The 19869-nt window shown below is 51.9% G+C and overlaps 1 protein-coding gene across 1 annotated transcript in view; it reads right to left on the bottom strand.

Moving 5' to 3' along the window:
- Positions 1 to 4460: 4460 nt before the first annotated feature.
- Wdr1 (WD repeat domain 1) overlaps positions 4461 to 19869 on the bottom strand; it is a 33230-nt gene continuing 17821 nt past the window's right edge. The window contains exons 6-15 of the mRNA XM_090343833.1: positions 15075 to 15152; positions 14832 to 14912; positions 14433 to 14666; positions 13284 to 13371; positions 11391 to 11547; positions 9769 to 9856; positions 7783 to 7893; positions 7065 to 7238; positions 6736 to 6880; positions 4461 to 5395 (exon numbers count right to left, since the gene is read on the bottom strand). Coding sequence (XP_090199959.1) covers positions 5289 to 5395; positions 6736 to 6880; positions 7065 to 7238; positions 7783 to 7893; positions 9769 to 9856; positions 11391 to 11547; positions 13284 to 13371; positions 14433 to 14666; positions 14832 to 14912; positions 15075 to 15152 — 1263 coding nt within the window. The 3' untranslated portion in view covers positions 4461 to 5288. The remainder of the gene's footprint in view (positions 5396 to 6735; positions 6881 to 7064; positions 7239 to 7782; positions 7894 to 9768; positions 9857 to 11390; positions 11548 to 13283; positions 13372 to 14432; positions 14667 to 14831; positions 14913 to 15074; positions 15153 to 19869) is intronic.

Genomic DNA, 19869 nt, shown 5'->3' with positions numbered 1-19869 from the left:
CCTATGTGGCCATGTGTGAGGTCAAGTTCAATTCTCCCTTTGGACAACAGGCTCACTAAGTGCCGGGAATCCAAGGGTATCCCAACTTGAGATGCGGATCTCAGCCTGACGGAGGCTCAGGGAGGTGTACAGACAGGCTGCTCTAAATCACTTTATGCTGCACAGAACGGGAGCTTTGGGGCTGCTCCTGTTTTATGAGAAAGCAGGTGGTTCCATGTGGTCCCAGTGCAAATTGCTGAGGCAGTGGACTCTATATCTTGGGGTTTTGGGGTGAGGGGAAGGGGAAAGGGGCTGTTTATTTAGGCAGTCCTGGAGTCTGAACTCAGGCATCTGCACTCGTTGCTAGTCATGTTCTACCACTGACTCATAACTCTAGTCGATGTCTTGTTTATGCAGCAAAACAACTACCATCCAGACAGGCTATTTTGTGACTTAATTGTGCAAATAAAATATTATACCTGGAGCCTGACCTGCTATTTCCTCTCAGGGAGCAAGAAGTGTTTTCCCATACTTTTCCCTATTCTAATAAAATAAAAACTTGCCAGAACTTAAAAAGAAATACACATAAACTCATCCAATTATATCAAGAACACATGCGTGTGTGAAACTCACTTCAAAAAATCCAGATCAATGAACTTATCAAACGTACTGGAATAATGCAGGAAAAATAAAGCTCTCTTGTCTGGATTGTGTAGAGGAGAAACACAACACTGGAGTATGGCATCATACACTGACCTGCCAGCAGACCATCTGGCATTTACGTCAAGGATGAACAGGTGACCAGAAACTCCCAACTCTGTCCCCAGGTTGTGTTAGACACAACTCTCACTCATACTGTCAACTGTCAGGATTCAGTAAGTCTAGAATCAGCTTCTGGAGCCAGCTCTGCCTGGAATCAACTCTGCACCTTGAGCCAGCTTTGTGTACTTCCCACTGCCTCTTTAGACCCTGCTGTTGAAGCCTTAATCCTTTGTTTGCCTCCAAATGTGTGATCTGAGAGTTAATATTAGTATTTAATATCAGAATAAAAGAATTTGTGTAGCATGTCAGTAATACATGGGAAATTAATGCCAACAAAGTCGACAGAGTTTGTGAATTTTCTGTTATAAATTCTGACATCGTGGAAAGATAAGCCATGTCTGCTAACAAAAGTGAACACAGCATGGTGGGCTCTTAAGGTGAAAAAAAATCAGCTGGGGGACTGAGTGTCCTGTAGGAGCAGTTATAAAGTACCAGAGTAACCATTCTTACGTCACTATAGCATGAACACAGTTGCTTAAATAAATAAACAAATAAAACAATCTGCTGGAGGCATGCCTCAAGGGGTAGAGTGCAGCCAATCAAGCAAGTATGAAATCTTTCGTTCAAACATTAGTATGGAGCGAAAACAAAAACAAAAAGCATACAAGCACCAGTGGCTACCCCGTCATCCCATCTATTCAGGCGGCTGAGAACAGAGGATTGCAGTTCAAAAAGGTCTGTTGAGACTCCATCTCCAAAATAGCCAGCACAAAAATGGGCTGGAGACATGACTCAAGTGGTGGAGCTCCAACTCCAACTCTTGAAAAAGCAGGAGACCAAGTCTATGCCAAGCACCAGCACAAAAGAAATAAATAAAACAACACAATAAGTCCTGCCTTGTATATTTTCTAGGAAAGCCACATCCTGAATCCACTTCGACCCATTCTATTGGCTCCAGAAAGCCTACCTGGACTTTCCTGCCAAAGGCAGTCCTCTGAATTTCTCATGCACTTCACATCTACTGGAACCTGGCTATTTATCATCAGTTAGTATGTGTTTTGTGTCTTGTTTTCATAGTGCTACCGCATGTGCATGACTGGGTGGCTGCCAATAGCCTTTCACATCCACATGAATGATAACGTTTGACATTTTTATGATCATTGTAGGCCGAGTCCATTCTTCTTTCTGTATTAGCCTGCCTAGGACAGGCTCTGCCGTGGCAACAAACACGAAATCTCATAGACTGATGAGATAAGCATCGATTTCTTGCTTACACCAGTCTGCTCCAAGTGTTGGCCTTCCTCCACTGCAAATCCAAGTCCTTCTGGAACACGTGTCCTGCAAGTTCAGGGCTGGGGCAAGGAAACACGGAGGCTGCCCCATGCTTCTGACCACTGCCCGAGGTACCTCCTCTCATGTTCCCAAGGCCCCAGCTGCACTGTGAGGAGGCTGGAACACGTGGGGACAAATCCATATTGGTTGGTCACGTATTGGCTTTGCCAGTGGTATCCAGTGGCAGCATGTTTTACGAGCCCACACTCTAGTCTTACGCACACTCTATGGCAGCCCAATTTTATCTAGTGACAACCCATACAGAAGTCAACCATCATTCCAGGAAAAGTGTTTACTTCTCCCCTATCTGCAATTGCCCTTTCTCCTCCTTCTCCCTCTAGCTTCCTTTTTCTGGAATGCAATTACAGCATGAGAGAGAGAGAGAGAGAGAGAGAGAGAGAGAGAGAGAGAGAGAGAGAGAGAGAGAGAGAGAGAGAGAGAGAGAGAGAGAGAGAGAGAGAGGAGCTAACGTATGGAGCAAAGTATGAGAAAATAGGTAATTTAAAGATGGCAGAGTTGCAAGCCTGAAGCTAGGACAAATGTAGGTCCATGGTGGGCATGAGCAGGATTGTATTTGTCAGCTTAGGCATTGGTGTGGTTTTGTCCTGTCCGTATGAGCACCTGAGAGCAGAGGCCAAGGGGTAGGGTTGGGGAAGGGCTGTCATGCAGCTGGGAGTTCTATGAAGCAGACTTCCCTGTTGGCCAGTAGAAGGCTCCACGGCACCACTGGCTCCTGGCGTGGGCTCTCTTCCCTTGTGCAAGCAGGCTGAGCATTGTCTAGTCTGCAAGATCCTTCCTAGAACTTCACTTGCTTCCCTCAATCATCTTCAAATAGGGGAAGCTGCTCAAAGCTTCCTGATGGTTCAGCCTAGCATAAAGAGCGGCTTGTGTCCATCCAGCTTCTTTCATCTTGATACTCCAGTATGCAACGGTGAAGACATGATTCTCAAGGATTCATCAGGAAGAATTATTTTCTAGTCTATGTTCTGTTCCACACAGGGGTTTGATTCATTTGCCCAAAGTAATACCACTTCAGCTTCTGCTGTGTGGGGTGATACCGCCACCTCACTGAACCCCTTGCTCTTAACCCAGTACTTAACATAATGCTTCAATTCCAGCAATCCCAGTAAATACATTTGGGCAGGGCTAGGCCCAAGTGCCAGTAGCAAATGGCTATAATCCTATTCGAGATGGAAATGGAGGACTGAGGTTCGAACCTGTCCTCCACCCTCATCTTAACCAAGAACTGGGTGGTGGTGTATGTATGCCATCTCAGCTATGGCACAACAGGACAAGCACAGTCCAGTTGGCCTGGGTGCAAAGAGACCTTTTCCAAAGGACAAACGGCAGAAGGCCTGCCCCATCTCAAACCCCTGTACTACTCATTTTGCTCCACTTGTCAGTGCTGCTGGAGGCGCCATAATGTACACAGAAGGCCCACAGGAGCTAACAAATAGCCTTATAGTTCGGCCCCTTCATTGTACTAAGAAGCCAGTGTCAGGGGCAAAAGGGGATGCAGGATGCAGGTCTTTTCTTACCGTACCATCTCCCCTGGGGTGTGAAGCAGGTCTCCTGGCAGCCCTAAGCTATCCTCTCGGCCTCCAGAGGTCCATGCCAGATACTGCTATGTGCTCCAGGTCAGCCCCAGGTCTCAGAATCCTTCCTATTTCCAGCAGCCAGAGCTGCTCTGCAAATTGAACTTGGTATGCTCAGCTATCACCTTGCCTACCAAGGAACTGGCAGGCAGGAAGGGGAAAGGGTGTTCTATTACTACTTTGCTCCATGGCAGCCTCGGCTTGGGCACTAACGTTTTTTCTTCCCCTGACGTCTACAGCTTTCTGATTGCTGCCTTACAAGGTTTATTTCTGGGATTACAGATCTACACACAACTCCATGCCATTTTTTCAATTGGCAACAGCAACTTTCACAGGCAGAAATCTCCAGGTGTGCTTTTCCTACTGGAAGACAGCTGACGGGAAGGCTGCAGATGGCGATTTGAACGGGACAAATGGAGACACCACCCCATCCACAGCTCACTGCAGCCGAGGCTGGAAAGGGCTGCAGGGCAGACAAGTGCCACAGTGATGTGGCAGTGGGGATGAGGGGGACGGGACCAGGAGCCGCTGGTTCCTCCACTGTTGTCCCTTCACACTGTAGCCCCTTCCTGAGCCACAGGCTGGTCATGCACCTTCCCCAAACTGTCCCATCCCTTCACGCCCCACCACACAGAGCCAGTGATCCACAATCAAGAGAAAAGATATTTAATTATTTCTCAGTCTAATCTCTTAAAGCGCTCAAAGTGTTTTTCACAAGTGCAAGGGGGTGGGATTGTTCTCAGCCAACATTTACCAGTGATTCCGACACACGCAAAGAAACTCCAAATCACGGTGCTTTATACTTACTTTTAATTTCTGCACTGAAAAAGAAAAGCAAGGTAAAAACGAAGACAGATTACAATGATTTCATCTTTGCCCTCATCCCTGTCTTGGGAGGCAGACGTGGGGGACAGGGACACATCAAACAGGGTGATGGTGGTAGCCAGGACACCTCTGCCTGGCTAACAAGGGCTCCTCAAGCCTAGACACTGGGCTGTCAGCGTGCCAGCCTGAGGACAAGGACGGGCAACAGTTAAGATACACTTAAAAAAAAAAATCCCACAATTTCATTCTTAAAACCAAGCACAAAAGCTGACAAGGTTATGTATACTCCCGTGAGATCCGGGAAGGCTCTCTGGGGGCGACCACGTGGCCTGAGCACTTGTTCTACAGAACGCCTCGTGCTCACGGCACCGCCGCCCCTCTCTAGTGCAGAGGCGTCCTGCGCAGGAAAGGGGGTGGCGGCTCCCCTTGGCCGGCCTCCTTCTGACAGCAGGAGCCTTGGAGCCAGATCCCTGTGCTTTGGAGGCAGCTGCCTCTGGAATGTTCCGCGCGTTCTCAAGGTCTGCTTGAACTGTGGGGGGTTAGTTACGAGCCACACTTTGTTTAAGTGCTCGCTTTATTTGTCATGTGCAAACGGTTACTGTCTAAAGCTTTCGGAAGGTAGCATACAGACACGAACACCTGCAGAGATGAGGGCGGCCACCAGCCCTCCCCGCATTGGGGCGGGGGTGGGGAGGGCGGACAGCGGGCGGCACGGTACAGAAATAGTTAGAGAAGAATGTTCGCGGCAGTTCAACTCTAGTCCCTGATTCGGTCCTTTAGGGTGGGCGGGTGTCCTCAGTAGGTGATGGTCCACTCCTTGACAGAGGCATCGTGGGAAGTGGTGACCAGCGTGTGCTCGTCTAGCCAGGCCAGGCTGCTGACATGGTGCAGCCGGTGTGCATCTGGGGAGAGAGGGCGGGGGTGTGGGGTTAAGGAAAACGAGTCGCCTCTGCCTCCATGTACGCCTCCCATCAGGAAGAGGGGGCCCTGGGAATGACGTTACCAGGAGCCCCAGAAACTAACCACCTGGCTCGAATGCCCTCGCTGGAGAGAGGGGGGGGCTCAGCCTTGCACTTGCTAAATCTTCCAGGAGCAATGCCCCGGCCTCTGCCCACCACGCCAGTGGCTCCTCTCCAACACCACACATCCCTCCACCCGGGCGCTGAGAGCCTTTCATGTAGAAAGCATGCAAGTCGGCCAGCCAAGGATGGAAATGCAGGCAGGCCTGTGTGACAAGCGCCTTTTCTTATTATTCTCCAAGGACACAGTCAAGTGACTGTTTATGTCGCATGTGCTGAGCGAGACACTGGAGGGTGGGAGTGTACGTACATACACACACCTACATGCACACACGTGAGGATGTGCACAGGTTCTAAGCAATCACTACGCTATACAAAAGGGGCTTGAGAGCCTCGGGGGGAGAGGGGGGGAGGCTGACTGTAGGACACCAATGCTCCCTCCCCAAGGTCCCAGTTAATGGGCGGGAACCCCAGCTGTGCTGAATATAGAAGGGTAACCTTCTGTGTGGCAAGTGGACCAGGCGGCACTTGAGCAGCCGGGAGGACTTAAGAACTGAGGGAGGGAGCACAGAGCACAGCCACGTGGAATTGGAGCCTCTGAAATGAGTCACTATAGTAGCAAGGGAGGAAACAGTAAGATGCTGGATTAGATCAAATGTACTATTAAAAACAACCAAACCTGTCCCCCCTTTCTTTGGGGGGGCATATGCCAGTTTTGGGGCTCAGGGGGTGGGCACTGTCATTGAGCTTCTCTACGTGAGTCACAGCTCCACTTCCAGAGACTCATGGACTCTCCTATCTGGGCTGGCTCTGAACCTTGCTCCTCAGGTCTCAGCCTCCTGAGAGGCTAGGATTACAGGCAGGAGCCACTGGTGCCTGGCTTAAACCTGTTTCTTTAGAAAATGTGGCTACTTGGAAAAGTTGTCAGACATCCGTGGCATCAGTTATCCTTCTATGGGACAGCATAACGGCGGGGTGAGACCCTGGTGAGGACAGGAGAGGGGAAGACGCCAGGAGCCCTTCCTTCCTTACGTAGCCCCCACGTAAGGTCACAAGCTCCCATGGGGAAGGGTATCCCGGGACCAAGGGCATGGGCCAGGAGAGCACAAGAGCTAGGTCTCTACCGCATCACAGACAAGGGACACGGGCCCTGGAGACAGCCTGTGGCATGGCCTGAAGAGCCGCGCCAGGGACAGTCAGCCTGGGGGAGGGGTGGGCGTCACCTTGGATCTTGACTCTGGTTTCTGGGTCGCTCAGGGTCCAGACATACACCATCATGTCCATGCCGCCAGAAGCAAAGTGTTCATTGTCGGGTGACCAAGCCAGGCACACTATTTTTGCGTGATGCCCATAAAAGATGTTGTTCTCCTAGTGGTAGATGGAACAGAGGTAAGGTCAGGGTTGAAGGTGGAGAAAGCACATGTCACTTCTGCTTCCCTCACACTGGCTGGTGAGGGCCGTGCTCCCACCACTCCTGCATGCCAGGCAACCCGGGACACGGAAGCCTCCGGCAGCCCCCTGTGCAGCCCAGCCCAGCCCGCAGCCCACTCACCGCGTAGCCATCGGCCACGCTGAACACCGTGATGACCTTGCTGGAGTCGCATACAGCGAGGAAGGCGCCGTCATGGGAATAGGCCACGTCTGTCACAGGGCCCTTGGCCTCCAGGAGCTTGTCCTCCTCCTTCAGCGTGGAACCCAGAATGGAGTACACGCGCACATTGCCATCCTGCAGGCGGGAGAGGGGTCACCAGCAATGCACACACAATACCCCTTTCCTGGAGCCAAAGTTAAGGTACCTAGGTCCCACCCAGCCTAAGTTCCTTCACGTTACTGTCTGAAGGCCCCTCCGCCCCCACTCTAGCAGCAGTGATGTGGCCTTCAAGGGAGATGCCAGGATCGGCCCCAAATGTGCAGTCTGCCCCCTGGCTCATGTGCTGCTGTCCCTCCCAAGACTGCCGGGACCGGAATACCTGCGCCTTGTTACTGCCCGGCATGTACTAGGCTCTTGGCACACACTGGTTATGAGTCAGTGGACAGAATGACTGACCACAGGCCAACACCTCTCTTCTGACGTGCCAGGTGTCCTGAGCTGGGGGCAGTGGACCCACACACTTGTTGGTGTGACACACTTGCTGGACTCAGAGCATGCTCCTTGCACTGGGACACTATCTCCTCCACACCTGCTCTGGAGCTCAACACAGCTCACTTGCTCCCCAGATACCAGCACAAGTAGGAAGGTCCGGGGGCACAGGAAAAGGAAAGGGCCTTACCGAGCCCCCAACAGCCACTGTTTCCCCGCCAGGGTGGACTGCCACGACTTCGGGCTCATAGCCAGGGTTGTCGATGCTGAAGCACTTCTTCTGGTCCTTCAACAAGACAATCTGAGGGACGGACACACCAGTGAGCACAACAAAGCTGGGTGAAACTGTTCTTAGCAGGAGGGGTGCATACTGAGAGGTACCCTGGACTCCAAGCCACAGCCCAGGGGCAGCCTCAACCAGCCTCAGGGGTTCAGTGGGGCACTGCCAAGCCCTGGTCAGCCAGTGCCAAGAGCTGGAGGCCGACACCTAGACGACATTGTTGGAAGCCAAAGGGACCATTTCTGCAAGACCAGTGTATCCTCAACTTGAGACCATGGGCACAGGGACTACATAACACTAAGTAGTTTTCTTTGAGGAGCAACAAACACATCACGACCAGCCGTGGCGAGCGAGACTGGGACCTGCAAGGTTTTGGTCAGGCCAACACCCTTCATCCCATTCTCTGGGTCCACACTAGAGGACATTGGTCATTTTGTGCCAAGGGCTCTAGTCTTGTCAGCAGTGGAGTTCTACCATCTGAGCATCATCAGCTGGAAGGAAGAGGAGGCTGAGGCACTGTGGCAAGGGTCGTGAGCTACTCTGGACCACAGCTCAGAGACCTGCACAGTACATAAGCCATACTGGTCCCTGCTGCTCTTAGAATGCTACACGGGCACAGCCTCGGCACGGGCGTCTCCGAGCCCTAGCTAACGATACATCCACAGAATGTACTGACAATGTAGTCACACTGTGGCCTGACCAGGAACTGCACAAATGGTCCCGTTGCCAGCAGGATCTAGATTCTGAGTAAATCCAGTACTAGTGAGTGGGAAGCAAGATCACCAGGGCACCTCAGCTCTCTATGGGCTGGGCCTCCCATCCATCTGTCTAGAATCGCTGCCCTTGGCTGCCAGGGTAGACATACCTCGCTCTGCCACACACAGCATAGTGGCTGTGGTAGTAACAAGCCCTTTACAGTTCCTGACCTCTCCAGAAACCTGACAAGTCATGGCAGACCAGGACCTGCTGGAAAGTGGCAGGGCCAGCCTATGACCACTAAAACATTGAGAAAAAAGCCTGGGAAAGGAACTGTCTGAAGCCCCAGTCACAGAAAAGACTGCCCCCACCCTTCCCATCTGCTCCCCACAAGGACTACAAAGTTGTTCTAATACAAGGCTGGAAGATCCTGCATTCGTTTTGCACCCCTGTGGCCATCTAAGCTGTGCACAATAATTACTTGGCAGGGAGTTCTTGTTATCTAGGACACACAGCATCCATTCTCCCTGAAGCAATTAGATTCCTGAGAGGGAGGGGGACCAGGCGGGTCCTGAATGGTGGCTTCCTTCAGTAAGGTTGGCTGCTCATGCCAACAGGGCCTCGGCTGCCACCTGCCTTCCTCTGTCTAGGGTGCCGAGGACTGCTGACAGGTGACATGTGAGGCAAAGCTGAATTGTGTGTCAAGTGGGTCAACTGTGCATTCAGTCAAGGGCATTTGATCCCACACATTCCATTAGAAACAGTGTGGTGGGCTTTAGCATGGCACTGAAAACACAGCTTGTAGAGCCAGAACTCAACTAGGCCCAGGTGCACCTTGCCCTCACATGGCATGAGAAATGCCACCAAACTAGGAGACCTGGGAGTTGAGCACAGCCATGGCAGAGCTGGCTGTATTCCTCAGGCCTCACAGGCTGACTTTGCAGTGTGCTTGGAGACACACTCTAGCCCTTTATCCCTGAGACTGGGGGCTTCAACCTGTTCCTGAAAATAGGGGCCTACCTGGTCACACACACAGTGGAGAAACGGAGTTGAGGCTCCATTCAAGAATGAATACATGTGATGCCCTGGTTCCCAGTCACACAAATGCACCATAAAAATGCTGGTACAGCTACAGCCCAGGGGACACAATAGCAGCCAATCCTTTATTCCCCTCCTAGACAAAATTCAGCCAACACATACCTGCCCAATGCACACGACCACGGTGTAGCCCCTAGGGCCGACAGCCACACACTTTGGTTGAACATCCAGTTTCACAACTCCTTGTCCACTGTGAGAGGAAAAAGACAAAACGCACGTTACTTCCACAAGGGGCTCAGTGCAGGTGCAGATACACACTCAGTTGCAAAGAGTGCGTACTGACTGTCAACCCACAGCAACTTGGCTATGTGGGGGAAAGAGAGCTGGATGGTGTATAATGAATGTTGTCCTTAATGTTCTATGTTGTCTCTCATCTCCTTTGCTGTCCCTTGGTTATCTCATATTGGTATAGTATCTCACTTTGTTATCTGATATATTGAATTTATTTGTATTTGGATATTTGAAATTTGATAGGGAAGGGGGGAAAACCAAGACGGGTGGGGGGTGTGGGGGGGAGGGAAATGGGGACCAAGACATGTGAAAGGGTATCAATGTATGTGAATTAATGCACCTTCTATCTGGCAAATATCATGTAACCCTTTTACTAATTACAATAAAAAAAAATAAAATCAACAGTGAAAAAAAAAAAAAAAGAAAGTTGGATGTGATCTAAACTGAAGGAGCCATTGATTTTGAATGTGCGAGGGCAGGAACAATATGACCCAGGGCTCTGGGGTAATGGTGGGCGGGGAACAGCAGGAGGCAAGAGGAAGCAAACAGAATAGTCTGTTTTCTCCAGTACCTGTTACCTAATCCCTCCAGCCCATGTCTTTTGGCCAAAGATGGGAGTTTCCTGGGTACAGAAGAAACTGAGCTCTGTTCCCCTTGACTAAATTATCTTCTATATTTCTCCCACCAGAGGTACTCTAAGAACTCATTACCCAAAGAAAAACAAAGCAATCTATCAGCCTGAACAGACAGAAATCATTTGCTACCACTTGTCCTGGCTAACACTACTGACTCACTCTAGAACAATTCATGCACACATGCTTTTGGACATAAGCAAAGTTCCATGTAACTGGGCCAACCAGTCCTCTCAGAGCATGCAGTCATGGCACGCAAGATGCACAGGGAGCAGCTGCACATCTGCTGCAAGCTCGGCGTGATGATTTGTGGAGATCGACCATCCCCAGGTGGGACAGGCCCCAGGTGGAGGGGAGAGTCGTGGTGGCATGCAGATAGCAGTACCAGCGCTGTGCAGGGTGGCTGGTCCTGGGTCTGGGGACGGTGGGGACTGAAAGTCTGCCTCCCGTTTGAGATCCGGAACACTCCCCAGTTTCCCTTTGCCTACATGCTGAGCATCCCTACTTGTCCCCAGCCGCAAACCAAGTTCCAATGGTTGCAGACTGAGGGCACCAGGGCAAAACTAAACAGTGACCCCTGTGCATCACAGTGCCTGTGTGCCTGACTCTCGTCCCCAGCACCTGCCACACTGGGGATCATCCGACTAGGGGCTGTGACCTGAGATCTGCACCCAAGGCAGAGCCTATGTATACCTTATCATCTACAGGCATGGTCACCTAGACACTAGAGCCAGGGCCTGGCAACAGAGTCAGGCTAAGAACTAAGAACAGACAGAGCACTGTGGTCAGAGTGACAGTCATTGGCCTGGGGCCCCTCTAGAACCTGCTGGCTACTAGCCAGTTCCCATGGGCAGCTCTTACCTGTAGTCCCGCAGTGTGAGGTTGGTATATCGTACAGTATCATCCATGCTGCAGCTGACCAGCTGCCCAGACTCATCCACTGCCATCCTGGACACCTGATTTGTGTGGCCTTTCCCAGAGAAGGAGTCGTTTTCCCCTGTCTCAGAATCCCAGTAATGTGGGGTGTGGTTAAGGAGAAGCCTGGCCTGGGGGAGGGGGGCACCTGCCACTCCGGGGAGCACTGCCCAACACCTTATCCAGACAGTCCAGAAAGACACTACAGGGGGCAGCAGGATCCTCGAGTGTGCCCAAGCTCAGAATTTCAGGAAGCCAAGCAAGTTCAGAAGCAGTAAGATAACCAGGCTGCCAGTCAGAGGGACAGGACAGCCCAATCCACTTTCCTTGCAACAGAGCCAAGTAAAACCAGTTCACTGGAATCACACTAGTATGTGACTGCTGATACAGGCTTAAACCTCTTGTAAAATGCTATACAACCTATTTTGAGATACCACAAAAGTGGAAGAAATATTCTGCAGGAGTCCAGGTGGTCATTATAAAATCAGGCATACAGAATGCTGTGTAATAAACCTTTGGGGAAAGGGCACCTTGGATTTCATGTAGTTTTGGGTTTTGAGCAACTTGAGTCTGTATGTGAAAAAACTCTCAAATCCACAATACCCTGATCTCAAACCTTTTGGGTAAGGAGCGTTTTATGTTGTGCGCTCTTCAGCGTGACAACTTTGAGAGCAATCTAGGTGAAATCCTCAGTGACTGGGGATCACTGGTGGGTGCTGTCTATCAAGACTTCAATATGCAAGATTCATTTTGTCTTTTCTATAATAGCCATCCATATACCGATCTTCAGGAAACCGTGTCCACGGCTCAGCTGACAGCTGCCCCAGAGCCATGAATCGAGCCCAGGGTGATCCACCATTGCTGGGGCTCTGATCCAAGGTATAAGGTGTGGCTTATATAATGAGATTGCTCTTTTATATCAACAAATGAGAACCTTTCACTGTTTCTTTGGGAAGCTACAGGTGCATTCTAAGGATAACATAACCTTGGGATAGAAAATCTGGGCATGGACAGAGCAGACACGCCCCAAGTATGAACAGCCATCAGACAGGGGCATGGGTATGCTGGGATGGAGTGCAAACAGTAGTGCCTACAGCAGAGATCCTGGTCCTGGCCTCTCTGCCATCAGCTGTGCTTTTCCTAGTTGGGGCAGTGACTTAGCCACCTTCCTCCTTAGGTGAGAAGGAACCTGCCTGGGTCGTGGTGAAACCCCAGAGCCCTAAAGAGATCAGAGGTGGGAAGCGTGGGGTCCTGGACAGCCTTCTTCTAGAAGGACAACAGCATGCACACACGAGAACATCAACCTGAGGGCAACCTACAGAACACAAAGCAATGGCATAGTATCCGATGGCTCAACAAGGGGTGCAGGCCTAGGGCCTGGCTCCTCTACATGGCAGCACCAGGAGCCACAGTCCTAGGTGGGCCTTGGTCCTCCCGGGCCTCGAGGCACAGGAAACGCATGCTGGAAACCTCCACCGTCAGAGAAGCCCCAGATGGGGGAGTTTGTGAGGGGGTGCACCCCACTCTAGGGAACCAGAGTTCCCCAGGGACCCTCCGAGAGCCTGCGGAGTTCTGGCTCCAGCTCTGCTGCCAATGAGCTCTATGTGGCTTTGGGGGAATAGTTTATCTCTCTGGGCTTGTCCAGAGGCCTGAGGGGTCAGGTCCTGCCAAGGCTGCGCTTCCCCAGCCAGAGCAGACATTCACACTAGAGACCAGCGCAGTCTCGGGAACACAGCTGGGGCCTGTGCCACCTGGCTGGCCTCCCGACTTGCACCGTGGGAACAAGAACATTCCCTGTTCTGCCAGTAGCTCCAGCCAGCTCCCCGAGTCAAAGGATATTAATATGTCCATCATGGCTCCCAGAGTAGATGTAGGACTTGCCGCCATTCTTGTGCACAGTCAGACACTGTATCGACTTACTGTGACCCTGTGGAGGAGACAAGTGGGACAGGGTGAGCTGAGGACGCCTGTCCCGCTCTCTGCTGCTTGTCAGCCCCATCTAAGTGAGAGGAAGGAGACGGAAATCCGTGGGTGGTGAGGTGCGCTGGGACCTGATGGTCCCACTGCCCACCAACATCTGCCACCTCTGAAATGAGAATCTTCTATTAGTGTCCCCTCCTTCCTTCCTGTCTCAACCAGAGATCAGAGCACCTGAGGTACAGTCACAAGACTGGTACCTAACCTCAAGGCACCTGGAGGAAGTCCTGGATGGAGGCAGCTGAGGGGATTAATCTGAAGTGGTCCTGGGACCTCAGCACAGCGGACCCCACTTCCCCAACTGCTGGCAATGGAGGGGCCTATGTGCACACTCAGGATTTGACCACACCAAGCCTCTGCCTCCAGAAGGGCTTTCACCTCCTTTTGCTGCTAACATCACCCAACAAACTGCTGAGGTGCAGTGTCCCCTGCCAGGCTTTCGACGGGCACTCAACAAGCAGATGACATGCTTCATACTCAGAACTTTCTCCCAGGAGCTTTTCAGTCAAAAAGCTGGAAGTGGAGGTGTGGTTCAAATGGTAGAGCCCTAGCCTGAACAAAAAAAGCTCAAGAAAACCCAGGACCACCACACACACATCCATTCCCCCCTCCCCCAACCCCCAGGCCATATCCAAGGCCAGCTATGGACTCCTGTATCTCCACTCATGGTCTCACATCTCATCCTGAAGATACAATCATCAGCCTGGAGCTTAATATGTCCTTGGATCTTACCTTGCGTGTGTGTGAGGCACAGCCTGTGAACTTTGAACAGCCAAACCCAACCAATTAATGGTTCCCAATAGGAGCGGGTCAAGGTCTCTGCCACCAGAACCCCCAGGCACCAAACAGCAAACTCCCACAGAGGTTTGCCATATGCCTCTAACCTCCACTGAGCTCCTGTTCTTGTCTTGCCCTTCTGCTGAATTCTCTTAGCTCCCGCTTGGCCCCCCTTCAGTGCCAGTCCCCGCTCTTCCCATGGCCTGGCAGAGCCATGCCCAGTGTAAGCCTCACCTTGATGACCCGCAGGGGCTTGCTGGGGTTGTTCCTGTCCAGGTAGTTGATGTACCCGGACAGGGAGATGCTGAGGAGGTGGTCCTTCTGCCACAGGCAGCCCAGCTGCTGGTCCAGGACGTTGGAGCCCATGGGAAACGTGCTGACGATGGAGTTCACGCCAACGTCCCAGATCTTTGAGGTTTTGTCTCCAGAGGCAGAAAGCAAATGGGTGCTATCAGGACTCCAACTAATCTACTCAAGATGAAAGATTGGTTACCTGTGCACAGTCCCAGGGAGATAAGGCTCCCCGCCCCACTCCCCGGGCGACCCTGAAACACACCACTACCACACTCTGAGCCTCTCACACCGGGTTTTTTTTTCTTCCTAACTTCAAGTGGGACACAAATCCATACTCACAGCATAAATTCCTCCATCATGTGCTTTGCTGCCTCCAAGCGCACAAACTTTCTCTCCCGTCTTCCCGTCATAGATGTAAATCTTCCAAGAAATAAAGACACACAGGGATCACAGGTCTGGGTGTGTGAGCACCCGCTGCAGTTAGAGCACCGCTTCTGTCTTTTGGGAGGGAGCCACGAGTGCTAAGCGTGGGTGACGCCGGCTGGGAAGTGGGAGGAGGGAGAGCTCCACCCTCGTCCTTACCTGGCCGTCGGCACTGGCTGTGGCAAATCTGTTCCCATCTGGAGAGAAGCGCACACAGTTGACAAAGCGGCTATGGTCCTGTGGGAAAGACGACTGTTACCATCTGAAGGAGGTCAGGGAAGTCCCCTACGAACACATGGTAGGACCCCAACATTAGCTGCCATCACAGTGGGATTCTTACATAGGAAGGCCGCCGCGCTAAGACAGAAGTCCAAAGCAGTCTCTCGTGGAGGTCAGCTCAGCCTCTCTTACCCCGGTCTGCTGGTGGCTCTGCTTGCAAGGTCAAGCTGCCCTGCCCATCACAGCCCTGTGCCCTGCTCCCTTCCCTGCCGTCCACCAGACAGCTAGACTCCTAAACCCCTAGGCCTTGCCACAGCCAGGACCAGGAGGCCCCTCCTTCAGTCCAGCTGTGAGGGTAATGGCAAACAAATGTCTTTTAAGAGAAATTAAACAGTGGTTAATTCCCAACTGGGAACTGTCAGGAGGGATTGAGGGGTGCCGTGTATGTGGTTTACAGCGATCTTCAGGAGGGATTGAGGGGTGCCGTGTATGTGGTTTACAGCGATCTTCAGGAGGGATTGACGGGTGCCGTGTATGTGGTTTACAGCGATCTTCAGGAGGGATTGACGGGTGCCGTGTATGTGGCTTACAGCGATCTTCAGGAGGGATTGAGGGGTGCCGTGTATGTGGTTTACAGCGATCTTCAGGTAGTACAGAGCCCCGAAGTTAGTGCTGACCTTGCACCTTAGCTCAGCTATGTTTAGCTTTTTATTTCCTTTCATTCTTGTATCCTATTTTTACAACTGACCTTTCTCTGCTTAAATGTAGCTTCTTAGTAAGCATGGCCCACTAAACTGTATTATAGTCCATATCTTCCCAAATTGGGGTTTCGAAGGCCCTCCCAGCCGCTTCTGCCACAATCATGACCTGTCACTGGCTAGCGCGAGCCTCTAGGCAAAGAACACCAAACCCACAGAGGCTGGGTAGTAATTCAAGCTCAGTCAGTTGTAAGAATCCAGGATCCAGTTTCTTGTCCACAGCCATCCGAAGTGCACTGGTTCTTGGGCCCTAACAAGTGCCAGGCAAGCCCAGGCATGCTCTGGCCAGGAGCCATGCCAGGGGTCAGATTGCTAACTGCCACCATTCTGTCCTCCACTGCCAGTACATTCTGAGGGCTGTCCCACCCTCACACATGAAGGAAGGGGAGCAGTCATATAGACCAGCCCCCTGCAACCACTAGCTGTAGTAGAACCACCCAGAGTAATCAAGGTAACCATGACTGGCCCAGACCATCAGCTGGCTCCCGGCCTGATTCCTTTCTTCAGTGAGCACATATGCCCAACTCTCCTCTTGGGCCTCACAATGGTGTGTGCTATTTCCTCGGTGAAGGGGACAAAGACACTTGCCCCTGGGCTGCTTTGTCTGGAGTGGACAGCAGGGCACAAAATTGGGAGACCAGTAGTGCTCATTCCAGTGGAGCAGAGTCTGGGAAGAGGATGGCCCGGGGCTGCTGACTGCTTTAGATTCGTGTAAGGAATAGGCCATGAGTTTGAGAAAAACATTCAGCCACTGTTTACTTTTACCCTGTAAAGATTCCAATTTCACCGGTCTCCTGGGGTCAGACACAAGGCAGTCCTGTTCTAACCCCAAGGCAGAGAGGTAGCACGCTCCTGAAGAGCAGCACTGGGTGTCCAGGCCCTGTGACCACCAACGGTGCGTATGGCTCATCAGGGAAGGTGTCCTGTGGCCTGGAGATGAGCCAGCTGAAAGGGTCGTCACTTCTGGGTCAAGGAAGCAGAGCCCCATGGATCACCCGGGCGAGCTCACAGGAACCCAGAGCCTCTGCTTTAGAGCTCATCAGCCAGGCACCAAGCATCCACCGGACAGGAGACAGGCCTGCTCCTGACACAGCCCCTTTCAGGCAGGGAGCAGCTGAAAAAAGCTAGGTCTGAAAACAGTACTTCCCACAGGGAGGACAGGTAGTATGGGGGCGCTTGTGGGGAGACATCAAAGACAGTCAAAAGGGCTTGGTAAAGGGCTTGGTGGCCATTTTCTATCCTATCCCTGAAGGCAGTGCAGATCTCTCTACACACAGACACAGACACAGACACAGACACAGACACAGACACACACACAAAGGGCTTGATGGCCATCTTCTATCCTATCCCTGAAGGCAGTGCAGATCCCTCTACACACACACATACCCCATAGGTTCAACTTCTGGCCATCGCTGTATGGATGCCCAATGTCACTGTGCCTGCTGTTTTCTACCCCCTCCCCAGCCTCCCGGTAGCCACGTCCACTGAGCCTTGGCGTGGGCTATAGTAAGTCTTCCCCACCAAAGTCCTGGGGCACTCAGGTCACAAGTAACCCCAGACCAAGTCACTGAGAAAGGCCTCATGCCCTGGGGTTCCATACAGCCCTGCAGCCCTTCTCAGAAGCCCACCAGTGCTAGCTGCTACTGTACACAGGACCAACTGTGCGCTCAGCCTCTCCCATACAAGCCTAAGCATACTATGGTCCTGTGGCTGGTTGTCCTCCAGGGGGAGGGCTTCTTTCTCAGGCTCAGTAGTATTTCTTAACTTCCTCCAGCCAGAGGGGCAGCACCCTGCCCCTCACCGCCTCAGCTTGGCTAGGAAGTCCACAGGAGCTCCAACCCACCTCTACGTTACTCTCCGGACATCCTGGACATGCCGGCATCAGGATGAGATCAGGCAAACCGACAGCATGTTCACTCCCATCCACCTTAGGCCTCCCCAGGCTGGTAGACTGTGCTTGCTGTCAGTCCCAGGGCTCTAGGAGTCCAAGGTGGAAGAGGCTAGCCTTGCTGACCTCCCAGGGAGACCTCAGTGAGCAAGAAACAGGACAAGGCAGGGCACCTGGTTGCTGGCTCAGGGGAATGACACTCAAAAGGACTTAAAATGCCTGCTTTCTGCCCGGCTATGAGGAAAGAAACTAGAAAAAGAAAAACCCCATCACCACTCTGCCTTGGGTACTCAGAGCTCTAGGAAGACAACACTTGGCTATTAGCCCAGGCCACCACTCCCAGCTTCTCAATCTCCATGTGAATGGAAAGCTGGTTCCTATGGAGGGTACATACATACATACGCTCCCCTCAGAGTCCCAACATGTCCAGATGATAGGGGGATGGCAGCGCCAAGCCACAGAGTAAAAAACACCGCAAACGAAGGCCCTCCACAACTCCATCACCCGGTACATGTAAAGTGCGCATGGCTGGGGAGGGAACGGTGCCTGGGCATACTCATCCATCCCCCGATGCAGGCAAAGCCAGCTATGGATCCTTGGACCTGGTGGGTAAGGCCAGCCCTGGGAATTCTCTGCCTCTCTGGCCTTTCTTATTTTGTAGGTGAGCACAGGCTGCCTGAAATAATCAGGACTTCCAGAATTGTGGTTCTAAGGCACTGATGCTAAATGGATGGAACAGTTTGTATCCATCAGAGGTATCATCAGCATGAGATGTGGGGCTGGTGTTGGGAGCCAGAGTGGAATCAAACTGTACTTTGATTTGCATCAGATAACTGCTTGATTGTCTTATTGTTTTTTGGCCTTCTCCTGTTCAATTGATCTGAGATTTACCATATGAATGTAACCCCCAACAGTTCCCTGATTAACCATCTGGATGTAACACCTGGCAGTACCCTGGTCTCAAGAAGGGATATAAGCTTTGAGTTGATAATAAATGGGGCTGCAGTTTTTGCCTGGGCTGCAGACCTCCCGGACCCGATGTGTTTGTCTCTCTTCTATTTTTTCCAGTCCCTGCCCCCTATTTCAGGAACCCCAATTTGCTGCCGGTAGGCCCCGGCAGGCTGGGATCACCTGCCCAGCTTGAGTGGGAGTCTGAGGAGAGCAGATATATGTTCCACATGGATCCATCTTCCACACTCCTCATGAAGGACCCTGAACTGGGCGTCACAGCCCCTGCTTTCCACCTGGAGATCGAGAGGCTGGGAATGATAGTCTGGGCTAGCAGAGAATCAGAACTTCAGTTCAGAGGAGTGGAGTCTCTGCCTGTACTGCCCAACAAGCTCATGGACAAGAACAAAACCAAGGCAACATGACCAAGCTTGGGCAAGTGAGGTTAAGAGGTGACTGTGGGGCCCCTCTCTGAAGAAGATTATGCTGGTTTTTCTCTGAGTTGATGCTTTCCTTGTTATTGGGTCACTGTCATAGCTATTTTAGCATGCACTGTAATTTCAAACTTAGTTCTTTGCAAGGCAGCAGCCTATAATCAATCCCTGAGCCTTTCCAACCCCATCGTTCCAGCCCAGAGCCTGGGACAGCTTTATGATGTCACCAACCAGGCCCACACCCTAGGCCCCAGTGAGTTCTGGTCCCTGGCCAAGACAGGGCAGGGGGCAGGGAGAAGAGGCGTGGGAACCAATGGGCAATCACAGGGCAGAAATGCCAGGCTATTGACCTGCAGAGCTAGGGAGGTAGGAGCTAGGGAGGGGTTAGACTGAACAATTTGGGGGCAACATATGTTGCTTGGATTTCCAAGTAAAAAGAAATTTCTATGAAGAGAAATGTCATTTTTAAATGTTAGGCTAGCCCAGTTCTGAGAAGTTTTAGATGGACTCCTGCACCATCCCTGGGTAACAGGCGTGTTCATCAGGCCACGGGCTCCACAGAGGAGAGACATTATCTTATTTCCCAGGAGTGGGAGTCCTAGAGCAGCTGTGCTTGACCTGAAGATCTCAAAGCCAGCCAGCTCAGCCAAGATCCAAGAGCCATCCAGTGCCTCTGACTCTCGGTTCCAACTCTTTCTTCTCTCCTA

This window comes from Megascapheus bottae, chromosome 13 (assembly GCF_031878675.1).
Source record: "Megascapheus bottae isolate mThoBot1 chromosome 13, mThoBot2.hap1, whole genome shotgun sequence".
NCBI classification, from domain to species: Eukaryota; Metazoa; Chordata; class Mammalia; order Rodentia; family Geomyidae; genus Megascapheus; species Megascapheus bottae.
The sequence above is the reverse complement of the archived record's forward strand: the minus strand, read 5'-3'. Positions and strand labels throughout refer to the sequence as shown.